This window comes from Tenrec ecaudatus, chromosome 7 (assembly GCF_050624435.1).
Source record: "Tenrec ecaudatus isolate mTenEca1 chromosome 7, mTenEca1.hap1, whole genome shotgun sequence".
NCBI classification, from domain to species: Eukaryota; Metazoa; Chordata; class Mammalia; order Afrosoricida; family Tenrecidae; genus Tenrec; species Tenrec ecaudatus.
Genome location: NC_134536.1, coordinates 88,407,775 through 88,427,006, shown reverse-complemented (window position 1 = coordinate 88,427,006; position 19,232 = coordinate 88,407,775). Strand labels below are relative to the sequence as shown.

The 19,232-nt window shown below is 39.5% G+C and overlaps 1 protein-coding gene across 4 annotated transcripts in view; it reads right to left on the bottom strand.

Moving 5' to 3' along the window:
- SNX14 (sorting nexin 14) overlaps window positions 1-19,232 on the bottom strand; it is a 97,270-nt gene that overhangs the window by 75,360 nt on the left and 2,678 nt on the right. For all 4 annotated transcript variants that reach the window (XM_075554812.1, XM_075554809.1, XM_075554810.1 and 1 more), the window contains exon 2: window positions 1,549-1,669. In XM_075554812.1, coding sequence (XP_075410927.1) covers window positions 1,549-1,669 — 121 coding nt within the window. The remainder of the gene's footprint in view (window positions 1-1,548; window positions 1,670-19,232) is intronic.

Sequence of the window (19,232 nt, the reverse complement as noted above, 5' to 3'; positions counted from 1 at the left end):
GGTGTTTCTCCTGAACCAGTAATACCAAAAAATCTGAACAAAGGGAGGGCAACAATTTGAAGACTTACCAGGTGAAGACTTTAAGATATCTCAATATATAGTCATCTATTTACTACTAGGGACCTTTGCTTTATAAAGAAAGATCAAATGTACTGTTCACCTTTATCAAATTTCAAAAATACAAATACAACCTGATCATTTCAGAAACGCATAACAGTTTCTATGGGACACAGAGGCATTACTCAAAACAGCTGCGGCTGTGCCTCAGAAGCAGCGTCAGAGATTTACACAAGCATGATTACAGGAGCCTGACCCACAACTGAGGAGCTCTCAGCCACAGGCCACCTGTTCACACCTATCAGCAAACTTCTGGGCAAGGAAGTGACAATCTACCTCCATAAAGATTTACAGCCTTGAAAACCCTATGGCCCTCCATTTTATTCTGTCCTATAGCATCCCCGTGAGTTGGAATCAACTGGAAAACAACACAGGAACTAACAATTCAATCAAAATTTAGCAGTGTGGCACACACATTTATTTGTTTTTAAAGCAACTTTTTTTCCCCAATGTATTTTTAAAGATCTTTGGGTCACGGAGAGGAGATGAGCCAGTCAGAGTGCAGTATACAACGATGAAACATACAACTTTCCTCTAGTTCCTAAATGCTTCCTCCCTCCCCCACTATCATGGTCCCAATTCTCCCTTGCAAGTCAGGCTAGACCAGAGGATGTACACTGGTACAGATAGGAACTAGAAACACAAGGAATCCAGGGAGGATGATCCCTTCAGGACCAGTGGTGTGAGTGGGGATACTGGGAGGGTAGAGGGAAGGTGGTTTGGAAAGGGGGAACCGATTACAAGGATCTACATGTGACCTCCTCCCTGGGGGATGGACAAAAGTGGGTAAAGGGAAATGTCAGACAGTGCAAACTATGCCAAAATTATAATTTATAAATTATCAAGGGTTCATGAAGGAGGGGGGAACAGCGAGGGAGGGGGGGAAATGAGGAGCTGATGCCAAGGGCTTACGTGGAGAGCACATGTTTTGAGGATGAGGGCAATGAAGGTACAAATGTGCTTTACACAATTGATGTAAGTATGGATTGTGATAAGAGTTGTATGAGCCCCTAATACAATGATTTAAAAAAAATGTTTAAGTAAGAGGACCTGGAAAATAAAAAGATTTTCAAGATGATTCTACTGGAACCTTTGGGAGTCTACTTTAAGATCTTATCCTACAAGTAATACACATGTATGCTTATAATACAAGTAATATGCAGCTAAGGTGACAGTAAAAATGCACATCACATCTCTTTAGGAATTTTCTGCTTCCCCTTTTTGTTTCTGCCTAAGAGAACTGCATATCTTACAAAGATATACACATGTAAACTTCACTTTGAAGGTTTTCTGATTGACTTCATGTCTTCCATTATTAAGTAAAAGTATTTGGGCTTTTAAAAGTCACTGGTTTAACATGCTTTCATGAATAAATATTATATTAAGTCATACATATAGGCTATTTTGAAAATAAGAGCACATAAATTTTACCTTGGGTTTGTATTTTATTGTGAAGAATATATTTGGTAGGAGAGAATTAGGTCCTAATGAGCAGTAGAATGTGACGACTCCAGCAAGAAATGACCAAAAAATCATTAAAACATGAAGATACCTTAAGAATAAATAAAGTAATTATTAGCACCCCTAAAAAGAAAATAACACCAAGTTATCTTTTCCATGATAAAACAAATTGAGTACATACTACATCAGGGTGAAGCAATTTTTTGAAATCATGATTAATCTTTTGCAATATTTTTATTACATAAAAGCATTAACGTAAGCTATGAAATATATATTTCATTTAAAGTATAAGAAAACATATAATTCTCTATTTCATAATTTTTAGTTATGTTTTTATGTCTAACTAGCCTACACTATTTTTTTACAATACCTTCTGATATTTACATTATACATACCATACTAAATTTGTCATTAGTGAGTGTCATTATATTAAAATTTTTTCCCAAGTGCCTATTATGTATTAAAAGACACCCAGGAGGTGCAGTGGTTAAAGCAGTAGGTTGTTAATGAAAAAGTCAACAGTTCAAAGCCATCAGCTACTCCAGAGGAGAAAGATTTGGCAATTGGCTTCCTTAAAGATTTATAGCCACAGAAACCGTATGGGGCAATTCTATTCTGTCCTTACAGGGTCCCTAATGAGAGAAAGATGAAGCTTTCTACTCCAGAAAGATTTACAATCTCCAGAAACCATAGGGCCAGTTCTACTGTATCTTTTGGGGCTCCTATGCACTCTGTCTGGGGGCAAGTCTATTCATCTCCTTAGTCAATGGGTCTTGGGAATTCAATGGATCTCGTCCATGGAGAGTTCTCTAAATGGATTTGCAGCTTTCACTGTCATCCACAGCTTTCTGTACACGGAGTACACATAATTTAAACTCTGATAAGTCTCCTTTTCTGATCTTGGATCTTATTGTTAATCCTTTGATTAATGCTGGTTGGTTCAGAGTTAGCTGACACCTCACTTAGATAGGTCCCTTGTTTTAATACAAACCTTTAAGATCCCAGATGCTATTCTTTCTGATGGCCAGTCACCATCTGATTTCTTCACCACACTTTGCTATAGGACCCAAATCTTGAGTGATTTCTTCATGAAGGCATATCATAAGAACTAATTTTTCTTTGATTGGAGCTTACTATTAAATGCAAGTTCAAATTTATAGCTACAGTTTATATGTGTCCCTGGTCCACTTCAGAGATAACATTATCATTTTATTGGGCAACATTATAAATAATCCCCATGGAGCATATGGTAATTCTACTCATAGTATTGTTAATTTAGTCAATAGTATAGAATTGACAAAAGGAAAGTATTCATATATAGGACAGCTTTTTAAACTAAAAGACATGGATTGTTGACTTGTGCAGATTAAAAACTGAAGTGAATGAACATTATTTACGCAAACAATGAGGGTTGGCGAGAGGACATTTCCAGTAATGCTCATTCACTAAAGCAGAACCTTGCCTGCTGGACGAAGACATGTCACTACAGCGTGAATTTATGTTCAGAGAAAGTAACACCTCAGGGAAAGCACTTCGCCCAAATCTGGAAAAAACAGAAGAGTCTTTTTCCCGAGAACGGAATCCCTGTTGGAAAACGTGCAGAGTAGATAGGAGTAAGCCAGGAGAAGAGGGCAGAGCAGAGGGATGGGGGAGTGAGAAGGAGGCAAAGGAATTCCAACATGGGAGAACCACTTGGACTAAGAACCAAGTAATGTTCGTTTTCCCAACAAGCAAAGTAAACACAGGCATGTGTGTTCTTACTACAGACAATCTACAGTGACCAATTTAATTTTTTTTTCACATCCAAGATTTTGCTTTCAGGTATGGCTGGCATCTCTCTCTTGTCACTCTACAGTTCATGAGAAGGACACAGCACCTACCCATTCAGGTGAGCACTGGCCTCCTAATGCCTGCTTACTAATCTTTAGTGAACAGCTGTGTCTGCTTTTCACCACATCAAGGAGACCCAGGAGAAGTTATCCACACCAGATTAGTAAATTAGCATTAGCAAGCCTATGTATATCTTCCTTATTGGGAAACCCACCCCTGGATCACAGAATAGTTCAAGGAAGAAGTGGTCTTGAAATGAATCTCAAAAAGGAAGCAAAGATAAATGACTTTGTGACATATATTAAGAAGTCCCAATACAAGCAGTCCTTGTACTACACAGTTCAAACAAGCATGAATTTTGGTTACCATGGCTTTATTAAATAATACTAGTCATTCAACAACACGGTTCAAATTTCACCCAGTCAGCAATCAGTCACTACAAACCTGTTATTCAGTCCACACACAGACAGCAAAACGTTCAGTGCATCACCTCCTTATTTCAGTGCATCACCTCCTTATCTCCCCAGGGCAAGCTGGTGTGGCATTTAAAAAAAATTAAACTTTTAACGAGGAACTAACCTACAAATATGAAAGTGTAAGAAAGAAATAAAAAGTGACCATGTTACAAGTGTAAATGAAATTATGGAAAAAATGGCTAATTTTAGGGATGAGGACATTAAAGGACTATAGACAGAAGCTGGTAAAGGGCATTTCTTGGTATAAGTTATGAAAGTGTTTGTGATTAAAAGGATGAAAATGTTCCCAAGGAAATGACACCAGCAAAATTTTTCATATTAAAAAACTAATTTTTCATATTAAAGATATGTGCAGGGCAGTGAATTATTTAATGTGGCTCTTCTAGCACAGTCTCTGTACCACCACCCCACTACTCCCCAACGACCTTTTCGTAATGGGAAGTGGAGGAAGATACTGATAGGATTCAGTTGTGGGTACTTGTTAACAAGATACACTGATTGCCATTCTGCTGGGTATCAAGTGAGCCAGCTCAGAAGCAGAAGAAGGATTCTCACTGCAATTAACATGAGTGGAGCAAATCTGCTGGACGGACCATGGACCATCCTTTGATCTAGATGAGAGTGACAGGAACAGCAGCAGGAGAAACAGAAATCAGAGCGGGAGACAAAGCAGTGACCTTCCCAGCCCACAGAGCAAGTAAAGTGGAGTGAGGCTGGCTTGTAGAGTGGAATGCCTCTGGTCACTTAATTGGGGACCCTGAGTTTGCCGACCCCACAGGCTTACAGCTGAGTGGCATGCCCTGTGGGCATTTAGCATCCCAAAAGAACTTTGTAATGTGTCTTGACTGAACAATATACTGGGCATTTCTCAACTGAATTGTAACCTGTTAACTTCCCTAATAAATGCCACAACCATGAGCATCATTTGTGTGTTTCATGCGGCTCCTGCAATAAATCGGAGAACCCAGAAGAAAAGGAGAGTATAGGGAAAGGAGGGCATGCTGTGTGAGACAGAACACATCTTTTATGACACTGGATAAAATGTTGGAAACTGATCTGAACTTAAAGGCACAACCTACACCTAGAAAAAATACGTGCTCCATATCCTAACTTACCGGATGAGATGGCAAGAACCATCTAAATTACTCTTGATCACTTTTAAAAATAACACTTTAGTCATCAATGTTTTGAATGTTTCTAATTACAGTGTACTAAGTAAATACATTTCATTTACCCTTCCATTTATATCAACCAACATCAAGTTAAGGCAGTTTCTAATGTTTGGCAAAAATCTTTAAAGATCACAAAACCACTATCATTTCTCATTAATTACCAAGATCACTTCACATAACTGCAGCTCGCACAGTCATTTTTACTACCCCACACTACTTGCAAAGTGAAACGGCCTTTATTTCTAAAATAACTGCACTAGATGGTTAATAATTTGCATGCCCCGTGAAGTCTATCTTCTTCTTGACTCTAACAGGGAGGTTCAAGTGGGAAGAGAAGCTCTTGTCTTCTTCAGGTTCTATCTCCCTCACAAGAGAAACTAAACTAAGAGGGGGCATAAAACCCAGGATGGACCTTCCATCACAGAACCTCCACCTGTTGGTGACAGCTGAATGGTCCTGGAATGGGTTACCAACAGATCTGAGAGGTGGGGTGCACTCAGAACAGGGTGCCTCCATGAGCGAGATGGGACCAGGGCCTCAGTTCTTACAGGAGGAAGAATGTGAAGCTCTACTAACACTGGCAGCCATGTGCTCCAGCACTTGAAAGAAGCCGTGGAGGGAAGATAATGAGGCCAGTGGACAGAGGGAAAACGGGAAAGTGAAGAACATATTAGAGATATCCCAGATCCTGGTTCCACACGCCCCTGAGGTCCAGCTACCCCGCAGTTCTTTGTACGCATACATAGCTTCTCGATAATTCATTTCTTTGCCGAGTCATCTCCCATCAAGAGCCCTAAGTAATAACTTGGAGACACTGACAATTTTTCAGTTTTAAGAGCATGTAGATGGAGAAGGGTGTAGGTTTGCCCTTCCATTTGAAGGAGAGTGTTCCTACGGAATCTTTCACAAGCCCAATGGGAGAGATGCGAGGCAGCAGATGCCACACAAGGAAAGGTTTTGTGTTCCCACCTCCAAAAAGTAACCAGCCAGGTCACATAACGCTTAAAACCTAAAATAACACTAACGATATAGAGGAAAAGCAAGACGCATAGGACGCACAGCCTATATACTGGAGGTATTATGTACAGCATAGTTCCCAGAGGAAGAGCTTGCCCCCTCAGGGTGCATGCTGCCGCTTCCAGTGAGAGCAACCACAGGCACTAAGGTGGGTCTTTAAGAAAAGTGAAGTGGCGTAAGGCAAAGTTTCGGAAAGCAGGATATACTAGTACTATTTCACTGCATCATTGGAAGACCACTTGGGGCTACCATAAAGAAAAGGACCCAGACTAGAAACAGGCTAAGTAGAAAGTTGTTGCCATAATCAATGCTGGCCAATACTAAGAAGGAATTGTAGAGATAGAATGACTTTTTTTAGAGAAATCTGGAAGAATTAAACAGATTAAATAGTTGCCCAGAAGTGACTAGTAAGGCAAGGGAAACAAATCCGTTCTTTTAGACAGTATCTCAAGATAGCTAGGCAGAGGGGTTTTATATGCAGCTAAATCTTAGGGAGTCTAGAAAATTGGAGAGAATATGGGCTTAAGGATAAAGATTTGGGAATCATCAGCATAAGGATCACTGATCTGGCTAAAAGAGAGACTACAGAGTAAAAGGAAACACAAAGGAAAATTAAAAATAAGCAGAGAAGAGAAATCTGCAAAAGGAATCTTGTAATAAGAAAAGTTAAAAGAAAAACAAAGGGCAAATCACAAAAACTGACAAGTTGAAAAAGAAGAAGATACTTTAATAGGGATGAACATGATCAAATATTTGTCAATAAAAAGCAAACTGAGAAACTTCTAAACTGGTCAACCAGGCAAAAGCCTAATCTAGGCTTAAGTTTAAGATGGAATTGGTTAAGTATAGATTATTCCCTTTGAAAGAGAAGAGAACTAAAGGAGCACTGGTGGCTTAATGGGTTCTGTTGGGATGCTATCTGTAAGGTCAGCAGTTCAAATCTACCAGCCAGCTCCATGAAGAAAATAAAGAGGCTTTCTACTCCCAGAAATAGTTAACAGTCTTGAAAACACATGGGAGCAATTCTACCCTAGTCTGCAGGTCTTCTGAGTCAGAATGGACTCAATGACAATGAGTGACAAATAACTGAATTAGACACAATCCCTATTTAGTCTACTCTTAATCCTCTCAAATTGACTCTTAATCCTCTCAAAATGATTATATAACTACCACACCTCTTCAGAACAAACAAACTGCCATCAAGTCGGTTCTGATTCAGAAAAACTGCCCCTGTGGGTTTCTGAGGCGACAGTTTTTTATGGGACAGATAATCTTCTCTTTTGCCTCCCATGGAGCAGCTGGTGGTTTGAAACTGCTGACCTCCCAGTGAGATTTAAACAAAGTGGGGGGACGTGAGAGCAGTCTCTGCCACCGCCTCCCGCCATTCCCTGGGTGCAGAGACCCAAGAGACGGCGGCAGAAAGAGCTGTGGGTGGCGTAGAGTGTTCGAGTGATGATCCACCGCACCTTGCTCCCCGCGGAGGAGCAGCCTCAGCTGAAGGAGCAAAGAAGGAGGGGCCCAAGAGGACATCAGAGGTAGTCAACAAAACCACATCTGCAAAAGTAGAGATGAAGTAAAAAAAAGGCAGCAGAAAAGGATAAACCTTCTGCGGGGAAAGTACAAGCAAAAGGCGAAAGAGGAACACATAGACACAGACTTTAGCAGCTAACCAAGAAAACTAAAGATTTCCCTGCTGGAAATGGAGACGCAAAGGCCGCTAAATCTAGTTAATGAGTATTTATTCAAAGGACCCTGTCCGTCCTTTCTTGTACATCCAAAGGAATGTTTTTTATCAATTATTTTGTAAAAGCAAGAGTTTTAGTAGGACTAGAAACATTCTGCAGGAGGAAATCCCACTTCATCTTATTCTTTTTCCATGCTGTTTTTTAGCAGAATAGTGTCTTAAACCGTTACCTCATCATTGCTCTCTTGTCAGAACTTTGTACATTCTGTAACACCTTTGGTCATGGTAGTCCAGTTTTCCTGATAAGTTTGTTAAAGTGCTGTGGAAGGTTGGACATCTGAGTCTGCCCTGTGTAAAGGAGAATGGTGTTTACTCGTGTTTTAAGACTATGTGACTGTGTTCGACTATGCCGATCATAGTAAACGACGGGTAAACCTTGAGAGTGGGAATTCCAGAACAGCTCATTGTGCTCCTGTGGATCAGCATAAGGGGAGACTGCAAGAAAGGTATGCACCAGGTTTGCAGCCACTCTCCATACCGATCCAATTTGTATGCTCAGCTCAAAATACGAGAAGTTGGCTTATATGCAGAAGAGTGTGGGATCAGGATTGGAGGAAGGCTTACTACAATCTGTAGTGTGCAGATGACACAACCTTTATTGCTGAAAGTGAGGACTTGAAGCACTAGCTGATGAAGATCAAGGATTGCAGCCTTCAGTATGGATTAAAATTTAATGTAAAGAAGACCGAATTCCTCACAACTGGACCCATAGTTAACATCTGGATAAATGGAAAAATAAGTCAAAGCTGTCAAGGATTTTGTCTTGCTTGGCTCCATAATCAATGCTCATGAAGCAGCACTGAGAAATCAAAAGATGCATTGCATTAGGTAAATCTTCTGTTCAAGCCCTCTCTAAAATGGTGAAAAGGAAGGAGGTTACTTTGAGAACTAAGGGTGCGCCTGACCCTGGCTATGGCATACTCAATTGTTTCATATGCATGTGAAAGTCAGACACTGAATTAGGAAAAACTGAAGAATAGATGCATTTGAATCGTGCTGCTGGAGAAGAACATGAAGGACCACTGACTGCTGAATCCATCTATCTGTCTTGGAAGATGTATGACCATTCCTTAGAGCCAAGTTTGGAAAGATGGGTTGACAGGGGAGCTGCAACAATGTCTGGCTTAAGAACAATTGGGAGGATGGCGCTGGACCAGGCAGTGTTTCATTCTGTTTTGCATAGTTTTCCAACTACAAGTTGGAACCAACTTGGTGACACCTAACAACAAGTGTGAGGTACTAAGTTGTGAATTAATTGAACAGTCATCAACATTACCAACATTTGAAGTTACTGATACTTGATATCCTCTTAAGAAAAATTTGCCTCCAAGTGTAAAGCTCCTAAGTCACTGGACTTTATCAAAGAATTGAACCTATATGTCATTTTAGAATTGGGGAATGTACATTAAGATGTCTTATACATTAAGACTGCCTTGTTCATAATGTCTCTGTACTGATACTCAAAATAACCTCAAGATGCAGTTTGATCCTTAAAATGCAGCTACTGAAGGAGAGAAATAAAAGATCACAACCCCGGAAACCCTACCGGGTAGTTCTAGTCTGACTTACAGAGCCACTGTGTCTGCATCAACAGTAGGTGACATGACAAAACACACAGTAAATCATTTCATATGTTTCTTTTGCAATAATTAATATCAAACTAGTTCCAAGGAGTTGGAAATTAAAGAAATCTCAAATCTCCAACACTTCCAAGATACTAATCTGCGCCTCCCCCCCCCCCCCATGCCTCTCCCTCCTCTCTTTAGTATATTTCCTCAGGTTTCTGGGTTCTTCGAATGGCTGCAGTGTCCCACAGAAACTCATGAAAGTTTGAGAAAATGTCTCACACGGTGGTGGGTGGTGTTCAATCCAATATCCGAAGGTCAGGCAGAGGTAAGCCAGATGGTGGATCCAGAAGATACACACCCTCCACTCGATGTTCTTGCCGGTGATGAGCTCAAACCCTACTTTCTCAGAGGGCGCATTTTATACTCTGCAGGATGGCGCTGCAGGGAATCCTTTTCACAATTACTCACAGGCAAATCTTATCAGCATCTCCCCCTCTCCTCATCTTACCAGAAGCATGCAGGGAAAGTCATTTGGTGTGAGTTCCTTTGAGTATCAATTGTGTAATCAAATTAACATATAACCCTTCACCCAAATATAAAAATCCATTCTCCACCCCTGGACTGTATTCCATTTATGCACGTATGATAGGAGCCTCGGGCAGGATGTTTCCAGTAATGCATTGGCCTCCTATTAATCTCAGTTCAGCTGTTTTTTCCCCAAGTCACTTCAGAAGCAGCTTTTCTCTGCAACTGTAGCCTATTACTCCTTACATCCATGACAAATAACTGGACCCAAGATAACCATTAAACTAAGAGTGTGGCCCAATTCACACCCTCTACTACTCTCAAAGCCAAACTCACTGTCAATGAATCAATGCCAACTAATAAAGACCCTATAGGACAGGGTAGCACTGCCCCTGTGGATTTCCCAGACTGTAAATCTTTACAAGAGTAGAAAGCCCCATATTTCTCCCTAGAGTAGCCGGTGGCTTAGAACTACTGACCTTATGGTTAGGAGTCCACCGCATATTCACTAAGAGCATTAGCCAACATAAAAATTATGAATTTTCCATTTAAGCACCACAAACACATAAAAATGTATCTCCATCTTCTAAAATAAGGAATAATTGTGGTAACAACTGTATGTGACTGAATTATGGAATGATATCTGTATTAGCTCCCAATAAAATGGTTTTGAAAAATATTTTTTTAATAAAATAAATTTTAAAAAATTTTTAATAACCTCCCTGGGAGTCTAATTATGTCAGTAATTTTATACCCAAAGTGGTACATTGTTTTTGTAAAATTTGTTGTATATTGTAAGCCTGTGATTCTTAAGAAATTACTCATTTTAATCTCTCTAGTAGACATTCCAGGTATGATAAACTTTAATACACAGTTAACATTTACCCTGAGCCACATCTGGGATTACTGCCAGAGAGGTTAATATTCAAATTCCAAAAATCAACGAGGGCGCATTCCCTCAAAAAAATAATAAAAATCTACTATATTCATTACCCAGTCCTGTACATAATCAACTCATTTCAACCATACAATGTTGAGGGAGATACTAGTATATCAAAACCTGTGGCAATCAAATTAATTCCAACTCATAGTGACTCTCTAAGATAGCATTCCCTTATAGGGAATAGAAGGAATTCCTTTAGGGAAACACATCTTCATCCTGCAAGGTTGCTAGTGTGTTGTTTACGATAGTGCCATCCGGGCTCCTTAAATTCTGTTGTTGCTGTTAGCAACCATTGTGCTATTAAGATGCCATCCAGTCTGACTCAGCGTGACCTTATAAACAACAAAACGCTGACTGGTCCTCAATGGTTGCTATGTTCAATCCCATTATTGCTGCCACACTGTCAATCCATCTTGTTGAGGGTCTTCTTTGTTGTTTCCCTACTTCTCCAAGCATGATGTCCTTTTCCAAGGACTAGTCCCTCCTAATAACACATCCAAAGTACAGGAGATGACATCTCAGCATCCTTGCTTCTAAGGAGCATTCTGGCTGCATTTCTTACAAGACCCATTTGTTTGTTCTCTTGGCAGTCCACAGTTCTTTCAATATCCTTCAACCAGCACCATAACTGTATGCACTGATTGTTCTTTCTGTCTTCCTTATTCAGGTTCCAACTGTCACATGTATATGAGGCCATTGAAAATACTATGGTTTGGGTCAGGTGTTCCTTAATCCTCAAAATGGTAACTTCGATTTTCACTGCTTTAAGGGGACCTTTGGCTACAGATTTACCCAGTACAACGTGTTGTCTAATCTCTAGAGGCCACTGCTTCCAGGAGCATTGAATGTGGATCCATAAAGATAAAATCCTTGACAATTTCAATATTTTCTGTTTAACAGGACATTATCATTGATGTCACAAGCAAATAAAATTTTGCTTGCATTTAACAATAGTTGCAACAGTACACTGACAGGGAGTTTCCAGAAATTCAGGCCAGATTCAGAGGAGGACATGGAACTAGAGATATCATTACCGACATCAGATGACTCTTGGCTGAGAGCAGAGAATATCAGAAAGATATTTCCTTGTGTGTTATCAACTATGCAAAGTTACTTGACTATGTGAATTATAAAAACTATGAATAGTCTGAGAAGAATGGAAATTCCAGATCACTTAGTTGTATTCATGCGTAACTTGCACATGGATCAAGACACAGTTGTGTGAAAAGAACAAGGTAATACAGGTTTGTGGCAGGATTGTATGCTCAATATTCTTATTCAATCTGGATGCTAATAAAAGAAATTGGGCTATATGAAGAAGTATGTGGCATCAGGAGTATAGGAAGACTTATATGCAGATAACACAGCATTGATTGCTGAAATTGAGGAGGACTTGAAGCATTTGCTGATTGATAGAACTCAAAGATTGCAGCCTTCAATATTGATTACAACTTAATATAAAGTAGGTGCAGTTGTCACTGAAAATTCATAGCAACCTTATACACAACAGAACAAAAACAATGCTCAGTCCGGTGCCATCCTCACAATTGTTGTTTGAGCCTACTGTTGCAGTTTCTGTGTCAATCAATTTCTTTAAGAGTCTTCCTCTGTTTCACTGATTCACTCCTTTACCAAGCATGACGTCCTTTTTTTCAGGGAAGGATCCCTCTTGGCACCATGTCTAAAACATGTGACATGAAGTCTTACCATACTCCCTACTAAGAAGCATTGTTGACTGCACTTATTCTAAGCCAGATTTTTGTGTTTTTTAGCAATCCATGGAACTTTAAGTATTCTTTTTTTTTTACTTTAAGTATTCTTCACCAAGAGAATTATTCAAAGGCATTAACTCTTCTAGAATCTTCCTTACTCAATGTCCAGCTTTCATATGCATATGAAGTGGTTGAAAAGACCATGTCTCAGATCAGGTGCATCTTCGTCTTCACAGTGACATCTTGGCTCCTTCACACTTTAAAGAGGTCTTATGTAGCAGATTTGCCCAATGCAACTGTTTTTTAATTATCATATGCAAAAATGTGCTTGCAGGTGATATGAATGATATTATTTATTAATAATTTCCACGTTTTGTTTGGCCATCTTTCTTTGGATAGGACCCAAATATGGATCGCTTCCAGTTGGCTGGCCAGGGAGTTGTCTTCCAAATTTCTTGGAATGGACTAATTGAGTTTTCCAGCACTGCATCAGTTTGTTGTATTATTTTAATTGATACTTTTGTCCAATTACTTGAACCTTCTTTTTGGATCATACCTCCAGTGGAACTTGAACTTCCTCCTTCAGCACCACTGGCTCTTGCCGAGACGCTAACCTGTAAATAAGGTGTCCAAGGCTGGCAATCTTACAGAAGTAGACTGCTTCCTCTTTCTCCTGCGTAGGGGCTGACCCTATAGCACCTACTAACAACATCATGGACAGGATGGTAAATGATGCAAGAAACAGCAACAGATCATGGAGGGAACACACAATCACTGTGCCAGAAAGAAATGGTCAGCATCTAACTAGTTAGAAAATCACCTGTCTTTAGGTTGACAGCCCAAAGCTTCAGCCACTGCACTGATAGAATACCTAGATACCATTACCCACCCACAAATAAGGATGCCAAAAAACAAAGTAATGGCCCTGGAACAGCTTCATCTTCCTCCTGCTGAGTGGCTGATGGACTCAAAGTACCAACCTTGTGTTTAGCAGGGGAACGCTTAGCCTTCTGTACAACCAGGCCTCCTTGCCAATAATAAGATAGCTAAAATGTGGTAGAGTCATGATTCGGACCCAAATAGTCTGAACTCCACATCACCGGAATGGCAACAGAGATAAATCACAAAAGGAAAAATAAATGGCTCACAAATATATAATGAGATGGCCAAACACACTAGAAATCAGAGATGCCATTTAAAAATTAGCGATCAGTTTTCACCATCAGAGTAACAAGAACATTATCAAGTGTTGATGAAAATGCGAGGTGACAGGAAAAGCTGTATACTGGAGTGTACATTAGCATGGCCCCATTAGAAAACATCTGACAAGTCTAGAAAATCAATTATGCATAAGCCCTATGATCCTGGGAATCTCATTCTAGGATATGTTACTCAAAGGTAACAGACACAGTTCCACAGAAAGGTAATGCTGACTCATAGCAACTCTAATACATTGAGGAAAAAAAAGTTCACTGCAGAAATATTTGTAGTACTGAGAAGAAACACAGGGAATCTGGAATATATCTTTACAAGAATAGTTAGGTAAAATATAATACTGAAAAAACAAAACCTAATACTTTGAAAAATGTTTCTTTTTCGCTTGTTTATTAACTGACAAAGATTTAAAATATCAATATTGCCTAGTACTGAGAACAACATGATGGCATACCTAATTAGTGCCATACAATGTGGATAAATATAAGCACTTTTCCTAAAGGGTAACTTGTCAATATCCAAATTGCAAATGCTTGGCTTGATCCAAAACTTCTTAAGCATTTATTACCTAGAAAATTTGTGTGCCCAAATATATGTGTATAAACTGAAAATAAGAAAAATCCATTAATGGGATAGAACAAAGAAATTGTACATGATGGTACAGATGTTTGTTGTTTTTCTTTAATGTTTGTATATATGTGATAAAATTTAGCAGATTGGATCAAATGAGAAGATTAGGTCTGATTATGCATGTGTAACTAATGAATCCAAAAGGTTTTTTTTATAAATGAAAAGGGAGATAGGAAGGCCAAAAGCAGAGAGAAGTTTGAATATGCTATACTGTTTGTTTTTATTAACAAAGTAAAGATGCTGCTACCTTGAAGACTAAGATATACCTGATCCAAGCCATGACATCTTCAACTGCCTCATATACCTGAAAAAGCTGGGAAATAAATAAGGACAACTGAGGAATTTATGTGTTTGAATTATGATGTTGGCAAAGAATACTGAAAGTACTTTGGCTTGCCAGAAGAATAAACCTAATGTTTTGGAAGAAGTACAGCCAGAATGCTTCTAAGAAAGGTAAGACTTCACCTCATGTACTGTAGGCATGTGATGAGAAGAGTCCAGTTCCAAGGCAGGGACATCATGCTTGGAAGAGGAGCAGTGAAAAAAAGGAGGCCCTAATGAGACAGATTAGCACAGTGCTGCAACAATGGGTTCAGATATAACAAAAATGGTGAGGATGCCACAGCATGAGGTAGCGTGCTTCCTTCTGCTGTACAGAGTTGCTATGCATCAGAACCAATTAGAATGCACTTCACAGCATATTCGCATCAAGGTAAAACATTCCTGATTTATTAGAATACTCAAATTCTCAACATTGTGATTGAAAAGTAAATATAGTTAATTGTAGCTCTGTTCCTAGTTTGTCCTAACAACACTGTAAAAGAGAATACATTCTTTAAAATATATCAAGTATGCAACTCTACTGTTCCCACAAAGGAATTAAATGATCCAAATGTCAGAACTATTTCTTTCTCCAAAGAAAAGACTATATACTAAATGACATCCTGAAATTTCTTTAACCTCCCTGGCAGGAATCCCAAGTGTGGCTCGGGGTCAATGTTAACTGTCAGAAGCGGTAACCCCGAGCCACACTCGGGATTACACTGCAGAGGGGTCTCTTAACTGCTAGCTGTCCAGCGGTGTCCTCTGAATTCAAAACTGTACAACTAAAAGAGACATACACACACAAACAGCGATACAGTGTAACTGTGAGGATTACACTGTATCAAAGCAAATCACCTCAGATTTGTCCCTAGATCAGTCTCCAGTGCTCTGCCTGCCCTTTTACTGTCATTTGGAAAAAATTTTACCTGGAAATTATTTTGTCCATGGCATTTTAAAAAAGGATCACTTTAGCACAAAAGGAGTTTTAGACCAGATAAATGACAGCAACAGAGACTTAGAATTACTCACAGAATTGAGCGGTAGTGGATTCGTGGGGAAATTCATCATCTGACACTAACACTGATCAGGTGGCTACAGTGATCATTCTGCACCTGAACTCAGCAATGTGCAAACTCAGTGCTCTACTGTCTGCAGTAGGGATCAGGCAGCTCCCCCAAGATTCCCGTTTGCTGGAGCACCTGGTATGAGAGTAGACGTGTGGCGTACCTACCAGTATTTCTGATCGATGAGGTCATCGGAAAAATTGCAACGGAGACAAACCGGTACAAAGAACAACAATCCGCTACTCTGCTTCATGAGTTTTCAAGAAGCAGAAAGTGGGAACCAGTGACCAAAGATGACATTTGGAAATTTCTGGGCCTAATAATACTCCAGGGAGTGGTGAGGAAACCCCTGCGGAAATGGTATTGGACCACCAATAAATTACTTGCAACTCCATTTTTTAGCACCATCATGTCGGAATACAGATTTTCCCTGATTATGAAATTTTTCACTTCACAAACAATGAAGTATTTGATGAAACTACTCATCCTGCACCAAAACTAAAGAAAATTTGGGAAGTATCTCAAATGATTGTAAAGAATTTCCAGCAGACCGATGTGCCAGAAAGAGACATCAGCGTATATCAAAGTCTAATATAAGGGGCGGCTCACCCGGATACAACACATTGCATCAAAGAGAACACGATTTGGCATAAAATCCTATGTGATCTGTGAATCGTCAACTGGCTACATGTGGAATTCGGTCATACACACTGGAAAAGGCACAAAATTAAATCCAAAGTACAGCGACTATGGAATGGCAACATCTTCTGTTCTAACACTCATTGAGCCATTGCTAAATCAAGGCTATTGCGTTACAACTGACAACTTTTATACATTCCCTGAACTTTTTAGTTTCTTATAAAAACAAAACCGATGCCTATGGAACTGTCAGGGTTAACTGTGTGACATGCCAGCAATGTTTGGCAAGAAGCAGCTAAAAACTGGAGAAATGGTTTGCTGGCAGAAAGGCAAGATGATGGCACTGCGATGGCATGACAAGAAAGATGAGCGCCAAATGAGCACAGTTCATAGTACCTCAACTGTTATGGTGCGCACGAAAGGTGGGGAAGAAGTCATGAAGCCACAAGTAGTGACAGAGGACAACCAACCATGGGAGGTGTCCACAGAGCCGACCAAGCACGTACATTCCACCCAGCAATGCGGAAACAGCAAAAGAAATACTACAAGAAGATCCTCAGGTATCTTCTCGAGCAATGCTTGGGCAACACCTACATTTTGCACAGAGCAAAGAGTGGCAAGCCTTTGGTTCATTCTGACTTCATTTGGAAAGTTGCTGAACGGATCTTTGTGAACTATCAAACACCATCAATGGCTGTGAACAGACCTGGACGTCGCGCTGTTGACGTTTTCAACCCAGAACGCCTGACTGGTCATCACTCCATGGACTATATCCCACCAAACGAAAAAAGTCAGCTCCTGCAAGGATGTGTGTGGTTTGTTGCTGTAAGCGAGATGGCGATGGAAAGAGAATGCGAGAGGAAACCAGCTTCCACTGTCCTGATGGTGACATCGGACTTTGTGCAGTCCCATGTTTCAAATGTTTAACACCCAGGATTTTTATTGAATGCACCCTTGATGTTGCACCCTAATTGAAAAACTGAAGTGTTTTTTTATTTGATTACATTATTGAAAAAATATATTATTTTTATATTTATTATTTTATGATTATGTGTATTAAAGTTTATACCTAGAATGTCTACTACAGAGATTAAAATGAACAATTTCTTAAGAATTACAGGCCTACAATATAAAACAACACATTTTATACAAAACAATGTACCGCTTTGGGTATAAAATTACTGACATAATTAGACCGACAGGGAGGTTAAGAGTTAAACCTTCAAGACTACAGAGCAGCAGTTCTCAACCTGTGGGTCGCAACTCCTTTAGGGGTCGAACAACCCTTTCACAGGGGTCACCTAATACATCCTGCATATCAGATAATTTATATTATATTTATATTCATAAAAGTAGAAAAACTACAGTTATGAGGTAGCAACAAAAATCATTTTACAGTTGGGGTTTGCCACATGAGGACCTCTCTTAAAGGGTTGCGGCATTAGGAAGGTTGAGAACCACTAACTACTATAGAGGAAGGAGGGCCAGAGGCTAGAAATAGTCTAAGTTCAGAATGCTTCAAAACTCCAAACTAACCAGTAAAGATTTTAAAATGAAAATTTATTTTAAGATTATTTCTAAAACTTGGTGAAATGCCTGTATACTTATTAAAAATATTGAATACGTTTATCTTTCCATTTAATCTAATCCTATCATGTCGCCGAAACCCATTGCCACCAAGTTGATTTGACTTCCACATCTTTCTCCCACTGAGCAGTTGGTGGGTTTCAACAGCCAACCTCCTGGTTGGCCACCAAATTCTTTAATTATTGTGCCACCAGGGATCCTTTGTGTCACAAAAGGCCATTTTTACAATAAACTTTTTATATATAATCTTTGAATATATGTACTCCCCATTCCCAATAGGAATAACAATCTTCCACAGAGTCTAAGCATACATAAGTATATGTTTGCATGAAAAATTTTCACTATACGCACTGTTTTCCAAAAGCTTTTCCTGAAAAAATACTTAACCATCTCTTTTTTTGTATTTGTTTTTTAATTAAAAGATCATTTTATTTGGGACTCTTACAACTATTGTTACAATCCATATATTGATTGTGTCAGGCGAATTTGTATGTTGCTTTCGTTTTTTTTTCTAGTCATTGACTTTCTATTGAGCCCTTGGTATCTGCTCCTCTTCTCCTACCTCATCTCATAACCCCTTGATGATAAGTTGTTATTATTTTCATATCTTACCAACAGCTGACTCCCTTCACACGTTTTCTGTTGTTCTCCCCCCTGGAGGGGGTGTATGTTAACTATATTTTTAAAATATCTTGTAATCTTTTAAATCACTTTTCCTGAATACAACAAATGGAAAAGAGAAATAAAAGAGAAGGCAGGTAAAAATAATTCGCTCAACCCCATCCAGAGCAAAGAGTGAAGACAACCAAATACACAAGGAAACAACCAGTTGGAATGGACCATGTGAACAGCCCCCAGGATTCTGACACCAGAAGATTTAATGTTGCCCAGCTACTACTGCCAACCATTCTGCAGAGGATACAGTAGGAGGTCCTGGATGTAGTGGGTTAAGTGTGGAACAAAAATCAAATCAGAGAAGACACCAGGTTTACTGGTCGCATAGAGAACCGCAAAGACTATGGACTTCAGGTGTCTTTCAGGTCCAAAACTGAACTCGCCCTCATGACTCAACTTTCAGCCAAATGGTAGTCCTGTGAGGTGAGCTCCTCAGAATAACCTACCATAACAAATCAGAAGGGCAGCACGTGCCCAGGAAGAACTCTCAGACGGCAGGAAGAGAAAGAGAAGAAGGAAACAATAAACACGAG